This window comes from Plecotus auritus (assembly GCF_963455305.1).
Source record: "Plecotus auritus genome assembly, chromosome: 9".
Taxonomy (NCBI): domain Eukaryota; kingdom Metazoa; phylum Chordata; class Mammalia; order Chiroptera; family Vespertilionidae; genus Plecotus; species Plecotus auritus.
In genome coordinates, this window is record NC_137783.1 from 2,085,886 (window position 1) to 2,107,980 (window position 22,095).

The 22,095-nt window shown below is 49.0% G+C and overlaps 1 protein-coding gene across 1 annotated transcript; it reads left to right on the forward strand.

Annotated features, from left to right (window-relative positions):
* The first annotated feature begins 2,770 nt into the window (after positions 1–2,770).
* Positions 2,771–21,813, forward strand: ABRAXAS2 (abraxas 2, BRISC complex subunit). Its single transcript, XM_080643004.1, has 9 exons — positions 2,771–2,884; positions 5,922–6,012; positions 10,213–10,249; positions 12,684–12,750; positions 15,560–15,750; positions 16,586–16,705; positions 17,165–17,249; positions 19,138–19,252; positions 19,686–21,813. The coding sequence occupies exons 1-9, from the start codon at positions 2,786–2,788 to the stop codon at positions 20,150–20,152; spliced, it is 1,272 nt and encodes a 423-aa protein (XP_080499130.1). The 5' UTR covers positions 2,771–2,785; the 3' UTR covers positions 20,153–21,813.
* Positions 21,814–22,095: the final 282 nt, after the last annotated feature.

Genomic DNA, 22,095 nt, shown 5'->3' on the forward strand with positions numbered 1-22,095 from the left:
TTGTGGGCACATCCCCAGTAGGAGGTGTGCAAGAGGCAGCTGATCGATGTTTCTCTCTCATCGATGTTTCTAACTCTCTATCCTTCTCCCTTCCTCTCTGTAAAAAGCCAATAAAATATATATATATGTATATATATGAAGCCCCTCATTTTCCCCCCAGCACCACCTGCTCTTAAGTGAACCTTTTAAAAAGGGGACCTAGTCCACCTTCCCCATCACAAGCCACATTAATAGAAATGGATTTGAGCTGCCTGCTTAGGGTACAATACAACATTTGTACTAATAAGGCAATAACTTTAAAATATAAATTTGTCACTCCTCCCCAAAAATGTATTTATAATTTAATGATATAATTCCTTAAGTGAAAGAACTACTTTTAGTGGGAAATTCAGACCTGTCATATCAGCCAATGCCCTATTTGGAAATGAAGAGTCTTTCAGTATTCAAAAGTGGATCAGGTTCTCGGGTTCTGAGAAATGATCTCTACTCTCTCTCTTTCTCCACCTCCCCAACCCCTACTTAAAATATCATCTTCAGTCCCATCCCTTCCATGGGCTTTTCCCCACCACTTTAACCCTGAAATTATATAGTCCTGTGTGCCTGCAGGCTGAGTTACATGAAGGCCACATTCTATGTAGTTCATTCATTCATTAAACAGATATTTATTGAGCCCCTAGGAAAAAAAAGGGGGGGCGGAGCTAGGCACCCAGCTCCAGTTGGACTGCCAGGATTTGAGCCTTCACCTTATCCTGTGTGACCACGGGCAAGTTTCTTAACTTCTCAGGGCCTCAGTTTGCCCATTCTGTAACAAGGGTAATAACGCTGCCCGTGGCATAGGGCAGCTATAGAGATGAAAGGAAATAATTTCTGTAAAGTCCTGCATGCCTGATGCATAAATGCTCCATAAATGCTACCTCAGTGCTCGCTCCGGCAGCGCATCTACTAAAATGGGAACGATACAGAGATTAGCATGGCCCCTGCGCAAGGATGACACGCAAATTCGTGAAGCGTTCTGTATTTTCAAACTGAAAATAAATAAATAAATAAAATAAATGCTACCTCGGTTTCTTCCACCATAAAATGTAGTTTAAAATGGGTCTCCTTCAGCCCAGCCAGTATGGCTCAGAGGTTGAGCATGGACCCTTGAACCAAGAGGTCACCGGTCTGATTCCTGGTCAGGGCACATGCCGGGATTGCAGGTTCGATCCCCAGTTGGGGGCGTGTAGGAGGCAGCTGCTCTCATCAATGTTTTGATCTCTCTATCCCTTCCTGTCTCTAAAAAATATGTATATATCAATAAAAACATATTTTAAACAATTTTTTAATCCTCCTTTAGAGGATTGTTAGCAAGATTAAATGCATCTATACCAGGGGTGGGCAAACTTTTTGACTCGAGGGCCACAATGGGTTCTTAAACTCGACCGGAGGGCCGGAACAAAAGAATGGATGGAGTGTTTGTGTGAACTAATATAAATTCAAAGTAAAGGAGCGGAGGGGAGAGCAAGAGAACCGGATAGAACAGCCGGATGCGGCCTGCGGGCCGTAGTTTGCCCACGGCTGAAAGAGCTTAGAACAGAGCCTGACGTACATCGGTGTTCAGTAACCGTTAGCTGTCCTATTAGTAACTCCCATCCCCTACCCTCAGCTACAGACTTCCAGTGCAGTTGCCTCGATGCCCCTTGCTATGTTCAGCTCAACCTGTTCAAAACCCAACTGTCTTGCATGGCCTCCCCCCACGCCCCCTATGCCTCCACACCCTCTTTTCCCTGAGCTCTCTACCCCCTTGGTCCCTGGCCATCCTACCATCATTCTTGTCCTTCCCTCCCGCTCCCCACACAGCACCTCTGGGTCTCCTTCTGGTTTCTGGGCTCAGGGACATTTTTCCGTCCTGTCAGCACCGCGCTGTGTCCTTTGGGCCCTCAGGCTCACAGCTCACTGGAGCCGGTTGTTGGGGTACACTTTGAAGACTGCCGACGGATCCAAGTGGGGTGTCAGGAAGGACTCCAAGGCTTTCCTGCCCAACTTTCAGAAAACAGTTCTGTTTGCTCGGAAAGAGAGTGGTAAGAGTTTTGTGGGAGATCAAGAGCCTAGTTTCGAACCAGAAAGATGGAATAAATGGAAGAGTAATGACCAGAAAGGTGAGTTCCTTCCCTCAGTTTCTTTCCTTAGCTCCGTTATAGTTTATCTTCACTTCCATTTGTTATTCATGTTGCTTTTATCCTCTCTCCGCTCTATTTCATTAAATCTGTGTTCCCTTGTATCCAGAATCCGATTGCTTCTTACCACCTCCCCTGCTACCACCATTTCACTTCTAACCACCGCCAAGCCACCGCCATCCTGGCTCTGGGTTACCGTAATACCTCCTTCTCCCTCTCCTGACATTATATTCTTGACAGGGCAGCCAGAATGGTCAGATGGGAATTGAAATCGCATCACGTTACTTCTATATCAAAACCCAGACCATGCACCTGCTTGCATCACCTCCTTGCATTCATCCTTGAGCATGACAGATGTTGGACTTGAACACTAATCATTCTATTTGCAAAAGTAAAAAAATGGTTTGCGCAACTATCAAGGGCTATGCAGAAGAGGCGATGTCTGGGGTGTGCTGGGCGCGAGACCCACGGGTGGACACGGTGCGGGGGCGTCGTTCTGATCCGGTAAACTTGCACTCCTCGCCCTTCCCGCCGGGGCGCTCCGGCCTCCGGCCTCATCTGCGAAGACTTCATTTCCCAGGATGCCCCGGGGCGGGGCCGGCCGGAAGCCTGCGTGCCCTCCGCGGGGCATGATGGGGGAATTGGAGATTTCCATCATGGCGGCTTCCATTTCGGGCTACACCTTCAGCGCTGTGTGTTTCCACAGCGCCAACAGCAACGCCGACCACGTAGGTGCCGGGCCCCCTGCCCTGGCCGCTGGGGCCGAGCCGGGACCACCTGCGGCTCGTCCCCCAGGCTCCCGGGCCGGCCCGAGGCGCTGTGGACCCGGGCTGCTCCCGCTCCTGGCGAGTCCTGCTGCCCAGGCTCCTTTGCCCCCGGGCTGGGCCCCCTGGCTCTGGGCCTTCCGCCGCCCGGCCGACCTGAGACAGCGGTCTCCGGGTTGGCGGAGCCGGCCCGGCCGGCCGCCGGCGGTGTCAGAGGTCGCTCCGTGGAAGCCGAGCGTCTGCCCCTCCCTGGGTGTCCGGCTTCGGGGCCGGCGAGGGGCCCCCGCTCGTCTCGTGGTGGGGGGGTCACGGGGAGCGACCAGGGGAGCCGTGGCTGTCACTCCTCACACTTGTTCGATGAGATCGAGTGCTTCCTCCTCCATGGAAAAGGGAGAATGTCAGCAGCGGGGTTCGGCGTAGGGTCTCCTCGCCTTGAAGTTGCGAGCTGAGTTCCTGGCAGATGTTCGGAGACCACGGAACTAAGTGGCGGTGAAACGGGGAAGTGACAGGCCGGCGTGGAGAGAGCGCAGACGCGCGGAGCGAGCGGAGCCCGGCGGCTGCTCCAGCGTCTTCATTTCCCGGGTTGTCTTGTCGTGTCACTGACCTCTGAATGGAAATTCTCTGTGGAACTAGATCATTTTTATCTTTTAAGGATGTGTTTCGTTTGCCCACCCCATTGGGGGATTATTTGAAAAGATGCCAAGAGTGCATTATTCCAAGTCAGTAAATAAGTGGGGGGGGGGGGGGCGGGGGAGGGTTGTGCTTGTCATTACAAAGCAAAATGAGACACTGCAGAAGGAACTGGATTTGGTTGGATGTCAGCCGTCTTAGCTTCCATTAATAACAACTTACAGAGAGGCGATCCCATTAGTAAACTGATGGCATTAAATGGACGTGCCTTTCGCCTCTCCAGTGCGGTTGGTAGAGATTAATGATCAGAATACACACAACATGGGTCTGTCCAGAGGCCGCTCGTGTGTCTCTGGACACGAAGGCTCTTGATGCTGCAGCCAGCCATTTAATAATGTAATGCCGCCCCATATATAGGTGGTTTGTGACACTCCTGGTGTCCGTGGGAGTGTTCCATGTGTTTTAAAGGAACTCTGGTTTGTGGAGTGCCTGGTAATATCACCGTTTATGTGTAGGACAAGATTAGTATAAGGCTCAGCAGCTACCTGTTGAAAAGTGGGTACTTTTTTTTTTTTTTAAATATATTTTATTGATTTTTTACAGAGAGGAAGGAAGAGGGATAGAGAGTTAGAAACATCGATGAGAGAGAAACATCGATCAGCTGCCTCCTGCACACCTCCTACTGGGGATGTGCCCGCAACCAAGTTACGTGCCCTTGACCGGAATCGAACCTGGGACCCTTCAGTCCGCAGGCCGATGCTCTATCCACTGAGCCACACCGGTTTTGGCAAAGTGGGTACTTTTTCTACAAACGCAGTGAGATGGCCACATTACTCAGATCGTTGCTAATTTAATGCAGGAGACATCTCTTTAATATCTACACCGTTGCCAGGTCTGGTGGCTAGACTTCTCAGAAATTTCCACCAATGGCAATAGTTTGCAACTGTATTGGCTATGACCATACGTGCCTATGTTAACCTAGCCACAATTACATATGTGGAATAAAGTTGTTTCAGCTGTACATATTTTAAAGGGGAAGAACCAAGAATTTGCTTTTGTAGCACATTCTGGTTTCGTGCAGGCAAGAAATGTGTTGGGAGCCATGTGGTCTGTGGCAGTTCCTCCCCCCTGCTGTTGTAGAGAGAAAGCCGCTATAGACAATAGATTAAGTTAGGGTGTCTGTTTCCAATAAACTTTATGGACCCTGAAATTTGAATTGCATATACTTTTCACATCATGAAATATTCCCATTTTAATTTTTTATTTATTTTTTCATTGGTTTTGGAGAGAGGAAGGGAGAAGGGGGGAGAGAGGGAGAGAAACATTGATGTGCCGCCTCCCACAGGCAGTTGGACTGTACACACCCTGACTGGGGTGGAACCCGCCATCCCTGTATGTTCCCTGACCCAGAATCCAACCCAAGACCCTTTGGTACACAAGACAACGCTCCAGCCGACTGAGCACAGCAGCCACAGCTCCATTTCAATATTTTTTCAATCATTTAAAAGTCTAGAAAGTACTCCGACAGCAGGTTACGTGCTGAATAATCCAGAACTGTTATGGCGGTGTGTGTTCTCCAGAGGTGAGAATAAACCAGCCTCTGCATTTATCAAAGAAGCACTTTCATGTGAATGACAGGAACTGATTTGCTGAGCCCCTAATTTCCCACGCCAGCTACAAGAGCAATCAGTTGTGCGTTGTGTCAACTTATCCTTTTACCATTCGCAGTGTTTTTAATGCGAAGCAATGGAATGAATTGTATGCTGTTTCAAGAAAACAAGCTTTTGCCCAAACCGTTTGGCTCAGTGGATAGTGTGTCGGCCTGCGGACTGAGGGTCCTGGGTTCAATTCCGGTCAAGGGCATGTACCTTGGTTGCGGGCACATCCCCAGTGGGGGGTGTGCAGGAGGCAGCTGATCGATGTTTCTCTCTCATCGATGTTTCTAGCTCTCTATCCCTCTCCCCTCCTCTCTGTAAAAAATCAATAGAATATATTTAAAAAAAAAGAAAGAAAACAAGCTTTTATCCCCCCTTTGCCCTCCACCCACCCACCTCCACCCACCACCAACCCTGGTGATGCTACTTGATAGGATTTAGGTGATGAATTCACTCTATTCATTTTTACTTCAGAGAAACAGGGAAGACTTGAAGGGATTGAAATATATTTCATCTTGTATGGAATCCTTTTTTCAACAATATAGTTAATAGGTATATCTCAGATTGGTCTAGTCTTACTTGTTGGTTTATGGAATAGTAGTTCACAGGCCAAGCTTATTTGGATTATTGTTAAAAATTATTATGTCCTACATTTCTCTTAATTCCAGTAAATATCTTTATTTTTAGTGTGCATCTATTTTCTTTCTTACATTTAGGAAGGATTTTTGCTGGGAGAGGTGAGACAAGAGGAGACCTTTAGCATCAGTGACTCCCAAATCAGCAACACAGAGTTTCTGCAAGTCATTGGTAAGTGCGTTATACCAACCGCAGAAATCCTCCCTGTATGTATATACACGGTTAGTTTGCTCTTTGGCCTTGAAAAGGTTAGAAAAGTCACAGGTGACCACTCAAATTACACTGCCAGTTACTCGCACTGACGAATGAGGTGAACTGTTTTCAGAGGGCAGTGTAAGAACAGTGCCCAGCTGTAGGTGTAGGTATTCAGTAACGCTGTCCCTTACCACTAACGGATCCGACTTTGACTGGATTCTGTGTGCTGTCGCACTGATAGTCTCTCCCAAACCACTGAGAACCTCCGGTTTGCAAATCAGGGTGTCCCCATTGCCGTCATCACCCCTATAATAAAGGGTGTGTTATGCAGGGCCTTTCTGAAGGGTCTGGCATAGTTGTTCACGCTTATTTAGCAAATTGTACAATTTAGCGAATTGTACAGCCTTTGTCAGTTTGGGGAGATTTTGGGGAAGACTGAGTATTTATAGATGCACTGACTCACAGTTTTTTTAGCTGCACGTCAGTATCATCAAACAGCATATCCTGACACCCAGAGAAAAGGAAGAGGCATTTTATTCCTTTGTGCAGCCAATATTTATCGAAGTCTAATGCATGTGCTGGGCAGTGCGAGGAACATCAGATGCATCTGTGCCTCCCGGAGTGTGGGAGGAGGAAGCAAGTCACTGAATGAGTGCTGGGAGAAGGGAGCCAAGGCAGGCAATCCCATAGATTAGAGGGGAAAACTGCTAGGGGGTGAAATCAGGGAAGACGTCCTGAAGGAGGTGAACTCAGAGCCTGGGTGGTGCGTTCAGAGGAACACAGAAAGGAGTGCCTAAAACACACAGGGGCCCTGGCCTGTGTCTGTGACCAAAATGCAGTGTGTGTGCAGGTGAGGGGTTTGGAATTCTGCTGGAAGGTCAGGGCCTACTGGGGCCAGTCATCAATTTCAAGCCTGTTCTGATAGCCTAGTACATGGATGGGGGGCCAGGGTGAGGACTGACGTAGGGTTGGATTTGGGGGGAAGAGGCTGAAACTCTCCTATGGTTTGATAGGACCAAAATTATAAAACCCGCTCCACAGCATCGACTGCTAAATAAAGACACGCTGTGTCTGGGCATAGCTGTTCTGTCATTGAAGTTTTGTCTTTGTTTTGCTTAGTTCTTTAAAATCCTGAGGTGGAGAATTTGGTTTCATTGGACATCTGTGCAATTATTTATTGTTTGCACTTGAATTTCAAAATTAATTTGATAGGTGTAGGTTAAAATGCTAGATTTAGTTAACTGACTGCAAACCTTATAAGAAAGAGCTCTCTTATCCAGCATGATGACAAAAATAGCATTTCTGATTAATCTTGTAGCTGTTTACATTTACCTACTTATTTAAATAAGTTATCTTTTTAAATTGATTTTAGAGATGTACATATGTAAAATGAAATATTACACAGCCATAAAAAGAATGAAATCTTTTGGATCTAGAGAGTATTATGTAAAGTGAAAAAAGTCAGACAGAGGAGGCAAATACAAACAAACAAACAAAAACCAGAAACAGATTCACCGATACAGGGAAAACTGGAGAATGCCAGAAAAGAGGAGGGTGGAGAGATGGGCAGAAAAGGGGATTCGGAGGTACAAACTTCCCGTTATGAAATAAGTCATGGGGATGTAACGTACAGCATAAGGAATAGAGTCATTAATATATTTCGTAGTAACTATGCGGGGACAGATGGTTACTAAATTTGTGATCACTTTACTCGTAAAGTATATAAAAGTTGAATCACTATGTTGTATACCTGAAACTGATGTAATACTGTATGTCAACTGTACTTTTAAAATGAATCCATAAAATACATATCCTCCTATATAATAAAAGGCTAATATGCAAATCAACCGAACAGTGGAACAACCGGTCGCTGTGACGTGCACTAACCACCAGGGGACAGATGCTCAACGCAGGAGCTGCCCCCTGGTGGTCAGTGCTCTCCCACAGGGGGAGCACCGCTCAGCCAGAAGCCGGGCTCACGGCTGGCGAGCACAGCAGTGTGGCAGGAGCCTCTCCCGCCTCCGCAGCAGCACTAAGGATGTCCACCTGACGGCTCCCGGGCTGCGAGAGGGTGCAGGCCGGGCTGAGGGACACCCCTCCTCCCTTGAGTGCACAAATTTTGTGCACCGGGCCTCTAGTTAGAAAATCAATGTAAACCAGTGGAAAACCTGGACTGAAATGAAGCAACGTAGTTTCCACAGCAATAGTGTGAAGAACTGTTCTGGCATAACTTAACCTCCAGAACAAGATCCTTTAAGTAAAATAAGTTGGCCAAATACATTATTTGTTGAAAATGTGTGAATTCATGCACAGTCATCCTTACCTGACTCTATACAATAAGAGGACTTTATATAGGATATCACATTTTGAACACGAACTATCTGTCTTGTCTTGAATACATATTAATTTTAAGCTGTGCCAACTCGAAGCAGAGCCATCCTAGTCGGCAGCAGAGCGTCCCTCGTTAGTGAGCTGGGGTGTGGCAGTCATCGGGAAGAATGGAGGAAGTGGGAGATGCGGGGAATAGAGATAGGAAGATCAGCAAGAACAGCAGCACCTCCCGGGGGATTGTGAGGACATGCGTGCAGAGATGCCGTACACACATGACGAGGAGTCTGCCACGTGGATGCGCTCCGGAGGCGTAGGGAAGTCTAGGTTCCCGGTGCGGCTGCCCTGCCAGAGGTCTGCCCCTCAGCTCATGCCCACGTAGTCCGTTCCGGTTGGCATCTTGATCGTGTTGGAGACCACCACCCCGCTTCTCCACGGTGTGCTTAGTTAGGTGCTGCAAAACGTCTTCCCCGAGGAAGCTTGCTTTAAGGTCTTTAGGGAATGCCACGCCGGGTCTAGAGCTGGTCTCCAGTGTGCTGCTAAGCCAGGCCGTAAGGCACGAAGGACGTCTGCTGGCAGGGTGGATGGCGGAGTGTGCTCAGAGTTCAGCGTCAACTCTAGGGATTTTCTTAAACAAGATACTCTTTCCTGTCAAGTAGAAGATGTGTTTTTTTCCCTTCTCCCTAGGTAATGTTTTTGCTACAGATGTTTCACATCCTAATTACCTTACTAAAAGTACCTCTGCAGTAACTGGGGAAGGCGCCCTGTGTCATTCTGGTGTTAAAAGAAGGGCCTTTTGGATGAGGTTCCTTATCTGTGTCCCCGTGTCGGCAGCCTGCCGAGCAGATGAGCTCTTCTCCGCAGGAAGCATTGCGGCTGCGCCTGTGTTCTGGCAGCCGGAGCCGCAGGACAGGGCCGGTAGCCACCACGTCCGTTAGGGTTGTGGTTCCCTTTTAACTGAGTGAAAATTGCAGCCTGTCATCTGGGCTGTGACATCGGAAGGCAGAGTCGCTGGAGGAGAGTTGTTAGTAGATGGAAGGCTAATTGGTCTCCTGTCCATACAGCAGCCAGCCCCAGCGCCCTGCTGGGCTTGGAGAAGCTGTTCCCTCTGGTTGCTCACAGCAGCCTTTCCCGTCTGCCTTGTGCATAGCGGCTTCCCGTGGGGCCATCTCTGGAAGGGTGAACAGCCTCCCACAGGCCCTCCCTTCCCCTCCAAACACAGGCCCAGTTGTGGTGAGTTAGTAGGTCATTGATGGGGAGTGGTCAGGGCCCTCTCCCAGGCTGTCCTCACAGCTCTGCCCACCTTGACGAAATGGTGGCTCCTGGCTCCTGTGCTGTACCCAGGAAGACCGATGAGGGCCGTGGCTGCCCGCTCCGGAGGAGAGCTCTCAGGTGCGTGCTCGTCACACGCGGACCGATGGAACGGCTGCTGTTCTCCGTGCACGTGGTTCTGAGCAGGTGGCCTGAGTGGGAATGTGCAGAAGATACAGCGCTTGCCCGCTGTGCACACTGCACCTATTGGAACAGGACAACTGTCTGAGTCATTTATATGATTATCGTGTTAGTCCTCACCCAAGAACACTTTTTCAGTGGTTTTAGAGAGGAAGGGAGAGAGAGAAACATTGATCGGTTGCCTCCCTGACGGGGGATCAAACCCGCGACCAAGGTATGTGCCCTGACCAGGAATCGAACCCACAACCTTTTTGGTGTACAGGACGAAGTTCAACCAACTGAGCCATCTTTTTATTGTCTGAGATTTTCAACAACTACTATATATATTTCTATATATATATTTCCTGGGCTATTTTATGTGATTAACTAAGATATATTTTCTTTTTCTGATTACAGAAATCCATAACCATCAGCCTTGTTCAAAGCTCTTTAGGTAAGCCACACCCTTCTTGGTAGCTTTTAGCTCTTACTAAAAGAGTAATGATGAAAAACTAGTGAATTTATGCCTACAGCTGATAATGGCTAGAGTCCCAAGTATAACAGGGCATCGAAGTCCTCTTATGTGTTGAGTGCCAGCGTGTGTGGCACTGTGTTAGGTCAGGGAGAGGAGAGGTGGAAGTCTTGCTTACCGCCTGTCCTTGAGGCCAAATGCAAATCCTGGCCTCAGTGACTTAGAATGGAGCTTCCCCCCAGCCTCCCAGAGAGAGCTCTTCAACAGAGAAGGAAGCTCTTTGGGACCACCTAGAGGTACAGTGATTTAAAGGTGTTTTTAAGAGGAATAAAAATGTTCAGTAGCCAGAGAAAACATAAAACTTCCTTTTGGTGTTTGTTTAAGTTAATATCCACCAGTGGCATATTATGATCAACTGAAAGAGAGGAAAAAATAGGAGGAGAGACGTTCAGAAGAGAGATAGCAAATGACAGAGACACAGGCAGGGAGAGGGGGAGGGGGAGGGAGAAAAAGGCCGGTATTTCCACACCCGCCTTCTGCTCCCCAAATCCCACCCAGGCCTCTGCCTCCTTCCTGAGCCCCAGACCCTCCTCCTGAGGCTGTCTGAGGAGGGTATCTCCGTTTCTTAAAGTCCCCCAGACCCTGTTCTCCTGCCTTCCCGGAAGAAGGCGTGCTGCTCCCACTATTCAGTTCGGGCTTCCTGGTCAGCACTTCCTTCTTTAAGAAAAAACATATATACATATACATATACATATACATATACATATACATATACATATACATATATTGATTTCAGAGAGGAAGGGAGAGGGAGAGAGAGAAACATCAATGATGAGAGAGAATCATTGATTGGCTGCCTCCTGCACGCCCCCTACTGGGGATTGAGCCTGCAACCCAGGCATGTGCCCTTGACTGGAATCGAACCTGGGACCTCTCAGTCTGAAGGCCGACGCTCTATCCACTGAGCCAAGCAGCCAGGGCAGCACTTTCTTCTTTAAACACCTGCCAGCTCCTTACACCTGCTGTCCTGCTGCGTGTTCCCTGCAGCCTCCCCCAACCCCGCCCTCATTCTCAGCTGGCAGGTGCCGGCCCCCTTGCACCCCAAGCCCCTGGGGACTTGTATTGTGTCACACACACACACACACCCCCTACACCTACCCTCATTATTTCAGAGTTCTGTCTTCATGCACGATGGCTACCTGAGGACGAGGTCTCGAAGGAGCCAAGTTGCTCATCTGTTCTGGATTTACACAGAACCGAGAGAGGAGTGGGCAGCAAGATGCGCAGCTAGCAGTTCATTTGAGAAGAATCTCAGAGCAAACAAGATGATTCAGGCCAAGCCCACGCAGTGCCTGTGTCTGGTCCGTGAAAGCGCCCGTGGGGCCCTCACCATCAGAGCTGTGCTAGGCGGGCCCGGCCCTGCCCTTCTCAGGAGTTCCTCAGAGCATTGTCAGCAGAGGCACCCCAGACAAGAATGGAACTCAACTCTGACCATAGACTCAGCCTTCTTAGAGCTGAAAGCAACCTGAGACATCACCTATCTACCCCAGACTCTGCTTTGCAAAAAGGGGGTGGGGGCAGATAGGGTTAGGGACGTGCTCAAGGTCACTCAGTGAGAAGCTGGACTGAGCCCGAGCGGAGGCTCCCGACTCCCAGTTCGGTGTTCTCACTGCACCTTGAACTCCTTCCTGCCTCATAAGGCCTGGGCTTGTGGGGGGGGGGGAAGGGCGGCGTTCCGGACTGGTAGGAAAGCCCACAAACCATGGTGCGTGGGCTGCGCAGCACGGGCCCTGGTCGGGTGGGTCTGTTTTAGGGGTGGGTGCGTTCACTTTGAAGCTAGCCAGACCTGGCTTCCAATCCGTTCTTCCCGCTCCCAGCCCTGTGGTTTGGGGCAAGCCACTTATCTTCGGCATCTGTAGCCACAAAAATGGGAATCCAACTTGTTGACTCGTCGGGCTGACCTGAGACCTCCTATCGTGGAGGCAAGAATGGAATAAAATAACACGAGGAAGCGTGTGGTGGGGTTTCTGGTGAAGCAGCCAACAGTGGGCACTTCCCTTCTTCCTCCTTCCTCAGAAAGAGCTGCTTTCTTGGGTTTTCATAAGTAATTGATGCTCAGAAACAGGGAAGCTGTGGAAACCCCCGTGTTTATACTTGGTTGCTGTCAGCACCTCCCACAGGGGAAGTGGTGCCCTTTGGATGGAACAGTGTCTTGAGTATTCTTTGATGCAAAAGACACCTCCTGTCGGTAAAACATTTAGATTGATTTCTCTCCATATACCTAGTGACGGCAGTTCTGTCTTTATTACCAGGATAGAATTGGGCTAGATGACTCAGACACACATAGCTAAGCATATCCATGTCATGATACCATGTGATTTTAATACAATATTGTTTTCTCTTTTGAAAAAAATAGTTTTTATGACTACGCAAGCAAAGTTAACGAAGACAGTTTGGACAGGATTCTTAAAGACCGAAGAAAGGTAGGCCACATTTGTTGCCCATTCCGACTTGGAAATCACTCCTTATCTCATTGCCCGCACTTAAAACAGAAAGGAATGTCAATTAGCAATGCATTGATGTCAGTATAGACGAGTTCTGTTACCTTGAGTAAATTTTACAGGTAAATTACAGATGTGAGACAATGTTTACAATATGTCACTAGAAAAAAGTTTACATGTTTATAGTGTGACTCTATTATGTAAAAATCAGAAGGAGAAGAAATGAACTATAATCCAAAAATTAATAATAGTTGAGTTGAGTCGAGGTGGATTTAGCTTTCTACTTTGTGATTTAAAAAAGAAGATTGTAATTATTTAATACACATGCATTAATTTTATGATTTTTACCTTGGTATATAAATTCCAGAAAAATAGATTACACCATCGCTCAGGAAGAAAGTACCAATAAAAGTTTTCAGTGTGTGAAACAGAAAACAGAATGCCTTTGCTGAGAAACATGTATTGCAGTAAAGCTTCTAGAGGGTTACCCGTGGGTGAAGCCATGGCGGTGGGACTTGGTCCCTCGGTGTCTGAGGAAGAGCATCAGGAGTCAGGGGCACGCTGTCCGTGAGGCTTAGTCTCAGTGCCTCTATTGGGGGAGGGGAGAGGGGAGAGGGGAGGGGGAGGAAAGGAGGGTGCCCTGCGAGTGATGACAGGCTCAGCAGGTGCTCAGTGTGGGCAGAGACCGGCAGAGACCACGCAGTGGCCGCCGCCCTGGGAGCGAGGTTAGACCAGGCCAGGCCTCCTGGGCCAGCTCTCCCTATTCAGTGACTTGCCCAAGAGCATGCACTCGGCTCTCCCAGTCCGTCCTTCCTCTCTCCGCCACCGCCTTCCCTCCTCGTCCGGCTGTTCCATAGTCCAGATCCTGGGTCTTCGTTATACTGTCAACACCTAAGATTTGTTCCATGGAGATTCTTCCTGGAGCACAGCTTTCCAGAGGTCACTCTGCATTAAAAGTCCAGGAAGGTTTTTGTTTTTTTTAACAGATGACAAAATTTAAAGTGAAAGAAATGAGTAAAGATTATCAAGAGGAAATTCACAAAAGAAAAAAGAAATCCACAAATGGCCAAGAAATAAATGAAAAGATGTTTAACCTCTATCAGGGAACGCAAATTGAAACCCTGTGACCCAGCCCTGGCCAGGGAGGGGCTGTTAGTGGCAGCGCTGTCCCGCGCACCAGAAGGTTGCCGTCTCATTCCTGCTTAGGGCTCTGGCCAGCTGGTAGATTTTCTTACCCACTTACATTTGAAAGGAAAGTTGCTTTCACTTTGTTATGACCACCACTGCATGACTGGTCGGGATTTTAAAGTTAATGTTGTGCAGATCTTGGCTATCACTCATTAGCTCTGTGTCTTTGGACAAAACATCTCTGTGAGATTTATGCTTCAGAAATGTTTGGGCTTCTTTTTATTTAGAGAATTCAGGATTAATTGCTCTAGTACTATGGTTGGCAAACTGCGGCTTGCGAGCCACATGTGGCTCTTTGGCCTATTGAGTGTGGCTCTTCCACAAAATACCATGGCCTGGGCGAGTCTATTTTGAAGACGTGGCATTAGAAGAAGTTTAAAAAATTTGGCTCCCAAAAGAAATTTCCATCGTTGCTCTGTTGGTATTTGGCTCTGCCGACCACTGCTCTCGTATAATCTGAAGCCATGCTTTGCACTCAGCAGTACCACTGAGGGGCCGGCGCTGTTCCCTGGACGTCCCTGCCGTGGGCTGAGCTCAGTGGAGAAAGCATTACTTGCCTGCCAGGGTGGCTGTGATCATTAATTAAAACATCTGTCACATCGTTAGCTGGGGCCTGGCACGGGCTTAGCGAAGCTTGGTTCGCTTCCTTCTTACGTGAAAGCACCAAAACTTAATCTAGATTTACTGTTAACTTCAATATGACATTTTAAATTACCTTTACATCTTAAAACAGGATTTTCACCCAGTTTATTTCAAAGAAAGAAGCTATATGAAGAGTATTCTTCTAATGAAGAATTAAATTAATTGTCTCGACAGCAGAGATTTCAAACTTCAGTAGCACAAGGAAGACTCGGGAACTGGCCTGTGAGCTTCTGCCTGCAGGTTGGGTGGGGCCCGGAGCATCGGGGCAGCTCCCAGGGCCGGCAGGTCAGCGGTCTGCCGGAGCCCAGCATCGCGCATTACGAGAACTCCTCGCCCGGAGAACATGCCAGTTTACTCCCCTGAGCCAGCGCAGGCAGCCATAGTTAGAGCTGCCAGAGCCAAACTTTCAGAGTCATCGCACGGAGGTGTAAGGGCGTACAATAAACTGCACGCACTTAGGGCGTGCACTGTTGTAGGTCTTGATCCTGTGCACGCCTATGAAACCTCGTCATCAGAAGCTAACGCCACGGCGGTCCCTCCAGACCTCCCAGGCCCTTTCCCAACCCCCCTTCCCCTCCCTGGCAGCCCCTGAGCTGCTGGGGCTGCTCCGTGTCGCTGGAGATGAGTTTTCATTTTCTAGGATTTTCCCGGAATAGAATCCTGTAGCGCAGGTTTTTGTTGTCGTTATTTCGGTCCGGCTGCTTGCACTCAGTAGGACTCCTTTGGGGTGTGGCGGTGTCGTATGGAGCAGTGTGGGCTGTATTGCTGAGCAGGTGTCCAGTGTGTGGCTGCACCACAGCTCATTCCCCTGCTGGTGGACAGTGGGTTGGTTTTAGCTTTGAGCCGTTGCACTTAGAGCTGCTTTGAACATTCGTGCGCAGGTGTCTGCGTGGACACCTTCAGAACTGAATTTGTAAGATTTCACGCGACTTTTCGCCCTCCCTCCCGATTTCTGCTGCAGAACGTGATCGGGTGGTACAGGTTCCGGCGGAACACACAGCAGCAGATGTCGTACAGGGAGCAGGTCCTCCACAAGCAGCTCACCCGCATCCTCGGGGTGCCCGACCTCGTCTTCCTCCTCTTCAGCTTCATCTCCACTGCCAACAGTTCCACGCATGCTCTAGAGTACATCCTCTTCCGACCCAACCGAAGGTAAAGCAAGCATCCCCCACCCTCACAGAACCAGGACAGATGTTGGAACAGGCCATGGAGATTTGTCACTTGGAAGTGTGCGTTTTGTAGCATCTGTAAAGAAGAGCTTCTATAATTCTCTTTCAGTTAGTTTTCTTTGTAGTTAGAGAAGGTATTTTGCTGTCAGTTGTATAAATTAAAATGGTTTTGAATCAAAAAGCGTTAGCAAGATGTATTGATTATGCATAAGTGCTTATAGGAATAAACCGCTGGAAATCATTTGCTTCTCCATAATCCATTATGTAGAAATACAGTTTTATTGCTCTGGAAGTCTGATTTTAATTGGAAAGCACAGATTTCAGACAGAATTGTAAAATTGATCCACCTCCTAGCTAATGAGGGTTTTGCATTGTGAACGTCTTAAAAAAAAAGAAAAAGAAAAATATGACCCGATGGCCATGGGTCCGTTGTAAACAGAAAGGCTTCTCCTGGAAAGTCACTCGTAGGAGAATAGACGGAATCGCATCAGGGTGAAGCACTGCTGTCAGGTAGCCGTTGCCGGGTTACAGGATTGCTCAGTGGTGTTTCCTGGGCGCTTCCATCCTCCTCAGCGCCCTGGCAGTCACTGGGATGCAGATATAAGACATGACCTCTGCCCTCAAGGAGTTTGCAGTCGAGTTTCCACTTTAAGGGAAGGACCCACCCCACATCGGTGCGTCTCAGGTTGTCGTGGAAGCAGGTGCTGGTGAGACCGCGGAGTCCCCAGTGTGGAGGCTCGGATTCCTGTTGCCATGGTCAAGTCTTCAGTCCGAACAGGGCCTTTAACAGGTTCGCTCTCGCATCTTCCCTCCCTCAGGTACAATCAAAGGATCTCCCTTGCTATTCCCAACCTGGGCAACACCAGCCAGCAGGAGTATAAAGTGTCTTCGGTGCCAAACACGTCTCAGAGTTACGCCAGAGTCATTAAAGAGCACGGGTGAGCGGCCAGGTCCAGCGAAAGGCCTTCCTTTTCTTCCGTTAGGATGTAAAGGGTTATGGGAAATGGGAAGTCCAGGTTGAAACATGCAGGGATGTAATTCTGTAGACTGTCACCCTATAGATCAAAATTTTATTCTTACTGAAAAGATAGGTCGCTTTTACCATTACTTCTTTACAAATCAATTGCCACAACTGTCTTTGTAGTCGATATAAAAGTTTGGCTAGAGTATGTGTATTTCTGAGATCCTAAGCTGTGGTCACTATTATTTTTTAAATGGCCTTAGTCACGTGGGTCCTTTTTATTTCTCTCCTGTAAGCCTAGTAGGGTGACACTGTGGCTGAGACACTGTCACCTGGGAGCTCCCATTTAAGACCAGATGACGGTCGAAGGCCAGGAAGTGCCTTTCAGGGTCATGGCGGCTGCCTTTCCGTGACATCTCTCCTGCCTGTTCTCTAGCACTGACTTCTTTGACAAGGACGGAGTCATGAAGGACATCAGGGCCATCTACCAGGTTTACAACGCGCTGCAGGAGAAGGTGCAGGTACAGCTACTTCCCGTTTTTGTCTTGTCTTGCCCGAATGCTCTTAATTTTACTTTAATTTTTAATAATCTTCCGCCGGAGCCCTCACCGGTGTGGTTCAGTGGATAGAGCGTCGGCCTGCAGACTGAAAGGTCCCAGGTTCGATTCCGGTCAAGGGCATGTACCTGGGTTGCAGGCACATCCCCAGTAGGAGGTGTGCAGGAGGCAGCTGATGGTTGTTTCTCTCTCATCGATGTTTCTGGCTCTCTATCCCTCTCCCTTCCTCTCTGTAAAAAATCAATAAAATATATTTTAAAAATAAAAATAAAAAGAAGATAATCTTCTGCCGGGGAAGTGAGTCGTGGTCCCCAAGTCAGCGTGCATTTCCTGCAGCAGCCTCAGCGTGGCGAGGCCGCCATGCCATCCTGGGTGGCGCCGCCTCGTGCCTGCAGTGGGCTGTGAGCCCAGCGACACGCTGCTGCGTTCAGAACTGGGACCCGCTTGTCAGTGTGTCTTCTAGGGAAGCGCGTCGAGTTTAAGGCAGGCTTGTTGAGTACTTAACTATCTCATCAGCGGGACGCTAAGCAGAGACCACACCAAGCTCGGCACAGCTCCGCCTCCTCCCCTCGCCTCACACCCTTGGCCCAGCGCCTCCATCGAGTGGGAGGGTCCCCGGGAGCCTGTTCACTCCTAGTTATTCGTGCAACGAGCACCTATGGAAACAACTCCCGCCAGCCGAATGGGAGCCAGCGCCAACAGCACTTCCCCACCTCTTTCCAGCTCCTCCGTGCGCTCTCAGGAGTAACTTTCTCCCAAACCCTAACAACAGAAGAGCTTTGAGGACGTGGAGGAAGGTGGCGGAGCTGCAGACCCCTCGCTCTGGGGAAGAAGGCCCTGGGTGGAGGGAGAGTGAAGGCAGCCCCAGAGAGGAAGCAGGCTGAGGTCGGCCTGGCCCAAACAGGAAGGCGTCCACAGGCGGCTTCCGGTGTTGGTGTCCCAGTTAGGGCCGTGGGCACTGGCAGCGGAGGCCTTGGTCAGACTCTGGCCACCGGCCTGCTGTCCAGTGCCTTCTGGTATTTCTGCGGTGGAGAGAACGGCCAGTGAAAACCAGTTTTTTTGCCCTGAATTCATGAACAGGCTGGGTTTTTTTAATTTTTTAAAATATATTTTTATTGATTTCAGAGAGGAAGGGAGGTGGAGAGAGATAGAAACATCAATGATGAGAGAGAATCATTGATCAGCTGCCTCTACCTCCCAGGCATGTGCCCTGACCGGGAATCAAACCGTGACCTCCTGGTTCATAGATCGATGCTCAGCCACTGAGCCACACCAGCCGGGCCAGGCTGTATTCAGACTATCAGCTCTGACCAGGGACTGCAGAGTGCCTGGTGCACATCTCACTGCCAGCTGTAGAGGGCTCTCTGAAAACACCAGCATCACTCTGTGTCCTGGTGTGTATGTTTAATCACACAGATGGACCTCAAATGTTATCTTTTATTAAGTCTTGACTGAAACCTATTTTCTTTTTCAGCTCTCCCCAATTATGAATAGTTTCTATGAAATGAATCTTTCTTATGTCGTCTGATTTGTGATTATTGATTATAAATAAAAGCTAAAAGCATCTCATTCCTGTCTTTTGTCCATCCTTAGTATGCTAGACTAGTATCAAAAATTCTTTTCAGTTCAATAGAAATGAATAATCCAGAGAAAACAAACCTTTCCCAGCTTACGCTTATTTTTCAAGAATTTATAAGCAAAATAGCATAATCATCTCAACAAAATGAAGAAAGCAAATCGGTGAACAAGTACTGCCTCCCAGGCTGTGGGGAGAAGGCCTGGCTGCCCCGGCCCGGAACGAAGGCTGTGCGCGCCCGGGTCCACGCTGACTGTCCTGTTGCCGTTCCCGCAGGCAGTGTGTGCTGATGTGGAAAAGAGTGAGCGAGTGGTGGAATCCTGTGAGGCCGAAGTGGACAAATTAAGAAGACAAGTCACTCAGAGGAAGAAGGAAAAGGAACAAGAAAGACGTGAGTTTCCCATTAATTTTACTCATTGGTGTCAAGGAAGTGTCTGGTTTTAAGCATCAGGTCGTACAGTGAATTGTACAAGTCCTTCTACTCGGCCCTGAGGTGGGCGGAGCGGGAGTGGAGTCCACTTCTCTCCAAGCTTTTCAGAAGGAGGTGCTGTTGGAACGCCGTGTGCTTTGCCTGGGTAATTAATGGGAACGGTAGTGGTAATGAGGACGGTACCTCAGAGGGCTGTTTTTGAAGCTTCAGTGAATTCACATGTAGAAAGAGATTTTGTAAATTATGAAGCACTATTCAAACATAAAACAACTAAGAGTAATGATCAGCTTCCTGCTTTGTTGCTGTTTTCCAGAACTTTCAGGTTGACCGTGTCATGCACGGAGACGCGCAGCTGGGGAAGCACAGAGAGTGACCGTTTCTTCTCTTCCCACAGGGCTGCAGCAGGCGGTGGTCAGCAGACAGGGGCCGCCCGAGAGCCTGGAGCCTGCGCTCAGCCCGCGGACGCCGTACCTGGGCGTTGCAGCCGATGGCGGAAGTACACTGGCAGAGGCCGAGGCCTCTGATCCCCCGCCCCCTTATTCAGATTTTCACCCAAACAATCAAGAAAGTACTTTGAGCCATTCTCGCGTGGAAACAAGTGTCTTTATGCCTCGACCTCAAGCTGTGGGTTCCTCCAGCTTTGCCCCCAACAGTGCTGGACTGAAGTACCCCGTAGGTGGAGCGGGCCTTCCTTCCCAGAGAGCCGCGGGGGACAGCGCAGAGGGGTCGGACGACAGTGATTATGAAAACCTGATTGACCCGACAGAGCCCCCCAATAGCGAACACCCACACTCCAGGGATTCTCGGCCCACGACACACCCCGACGGGGGCTCCAGGAACGCTCAGACCTCCCAGATTTAACTCCCCAGAAGGAACTCCACTCAGCACTGCTTTCCTAATCACGACTGGAGAGTGTTGTGAGGACTTCACCTGGGAGAACTGCTTTCTCAGACCCCTGGGCTCCCGAGAGAATCCCGGGCACAGAACTGGCAGGGCCGCGCATCCCCAGGGCCTCGCCCAGTCGCCGGGGGCAGGTGTCACGACAGAATCATTAAGATAATCAAGTTGCCCTACTTCTGGTGCGATTCATGGATATCCTGGTAAATTCAGGCAGAGAAACTTGTCAACAGTTTGTTCTTTAAAATAAATTGGAAATCAGAGACTAAGCACAATTAGTCTATAAATGTTCTGTAAATCAAAACTTACCTCTTGCACTATCATGCCTTGAAATTCACTTCTTCAAAGGGAAATGAGTTTAGCAGCAGCCTTGAAAGAATCTTCTTTCTGTGATGAGCCAAATTCATCTTTGCCAGAAAAGAAATTGTGATAATTCCAAGAAGCCCGACTGGAACAGACCGGCTGTACCTTCTCTTGTCTGCATGACTGTAAGGTCAAAGAGAGGGCTTAGTTTTAACTGTTTTCCACTAGCCTGGTACGTATTGTCACTTAAAAGGGTTGCCTTTAACAACATGTAGAAGTACTAATTACCAGTAAGTAACCATCCAAATAAGTATGTCCTAAAATAAACTCCTTTTCTTTGGTGGAATGACAGTCACTGCTGCGTTGCACCGGCCACAGTTATGGTCTCTGTTCTGGAGCCTAAGATGAAGGACACACGGCGGTGGCCACGGAAGGGCGCGCTGTCGCGAGCTGAGCTTTGTGATGGACAGGACCCGGTGCGGGGTCAGCTGTCACGCAGACGGGCGGGACATGACTCCTCTAGACCGTCTGACAAATCTCAGTGTCAGCTTTATTTGTGGAGGGAAGACATTTAATAAGCTGTTGGAGAATCGTGGTGAATAAAGACTTATTTTTAAGTCTGAATAACCGTACTTTTTTTTTTTAAGCTGCCATTTGGAAGAGAATTGTGAATGTTGGACTTCCTGTTAGGATGCTCCTGTATTTTTATTTAATTACTGCTTGTTTCCTAGTGTTTCCCAGAAAGTGTGAAACCACGGAGGACATCCTGAGCCTGTTAGGCTCCTGGCCAGAGTGACCAGGCCCGCCGCTGGTGAGGAGGCCATCCACGGAGCTGATGCTTCGGAACATGACTGCCTTTGCTGTGGACTAAAGCCTGCAGGAGGAGGGGGCGGCGCGGCCGAGGCTTCCAGTCCGGCCTTGGAAAGCAGTTCCAATGCCTGGAGGGAGCTGACTCCCAGGTTCGGGCTCCAGTGCTCAGTGAGACAGTACGGACTGAGGGAGCCGCCGAGCCGCCCTCTGTTCATGTCCGCTTTGTGGGCCTGGCCCTGCCCTCCAGGCATTGGCCTCGAACCACCCCCGTGTGATGGGAAACCCAGGCGTGTTCCGGTTGATCAGCTCTCCCCTCCCCATCCCCCTCCCCCTCCCCCTCCCCCCGTGGCCCAGCACCAGGGTGAATTTAAGTTAATTTCTGTAAGTGCCATTGCCATCTCTCTGTTCATGTTTGACCTTCGGAAATACGTTTTATTTTATGCCATACTGAGAGCTACGGTGTACACTGACCAGCAGTTAAATGTGACAATAAAAGCTCATTTAATCCTGGCACCACTGTCTTCACGTCTGTCTTGCACCCACACGGTCTTGCCTCAGTTTACCCATTCTGGCAGTTCTTAGGAGACAATACAGTTTTTAAAGGAAGAAAAGCTCGTCCCCACATAGGTTGTTTTCGTGTGTGTGTGAGACTGGTTTCAGGGGAAATCCAGGAACACAACCTCCGGAAGCATTTCTGTTGATTGGAGGAGACGGTTGGGTATCAGTAGCCAGGAGAACTGGGCGTCCATGGGGAGTAAGTGGAATCTTGGGAAGTTCCCAAGGCACCTTTCACG

What these genes read in the sequence shown, in the direction of transcription:
- ABRAXAS2 (XM_080643004.1), top strand. Translation starts at nt 2,786, where the DNA reads ATGATGGGGGAATTGGAGATTTCCATCATGGCGGCTTCCATTTCGGGC. An exon ending in CCAACAGCAACGCCGACCAC is followed by an intron (nt 2,885 to 5,921) that starts GTAGGTGCCGGG and finishes TCTTACATTTAG; the next exon opens with GAAGGATTTTTGCTGGGAGA. An exon ending in CCTTGTTCAAAGCTCTTTAG is followed by an intron (nt 10,250 to 12,683) that starts GTAAGCCACACC and finishes TGAAAAAAATAG; the next exon opens with TTTTTATGACTACGCAAGCA.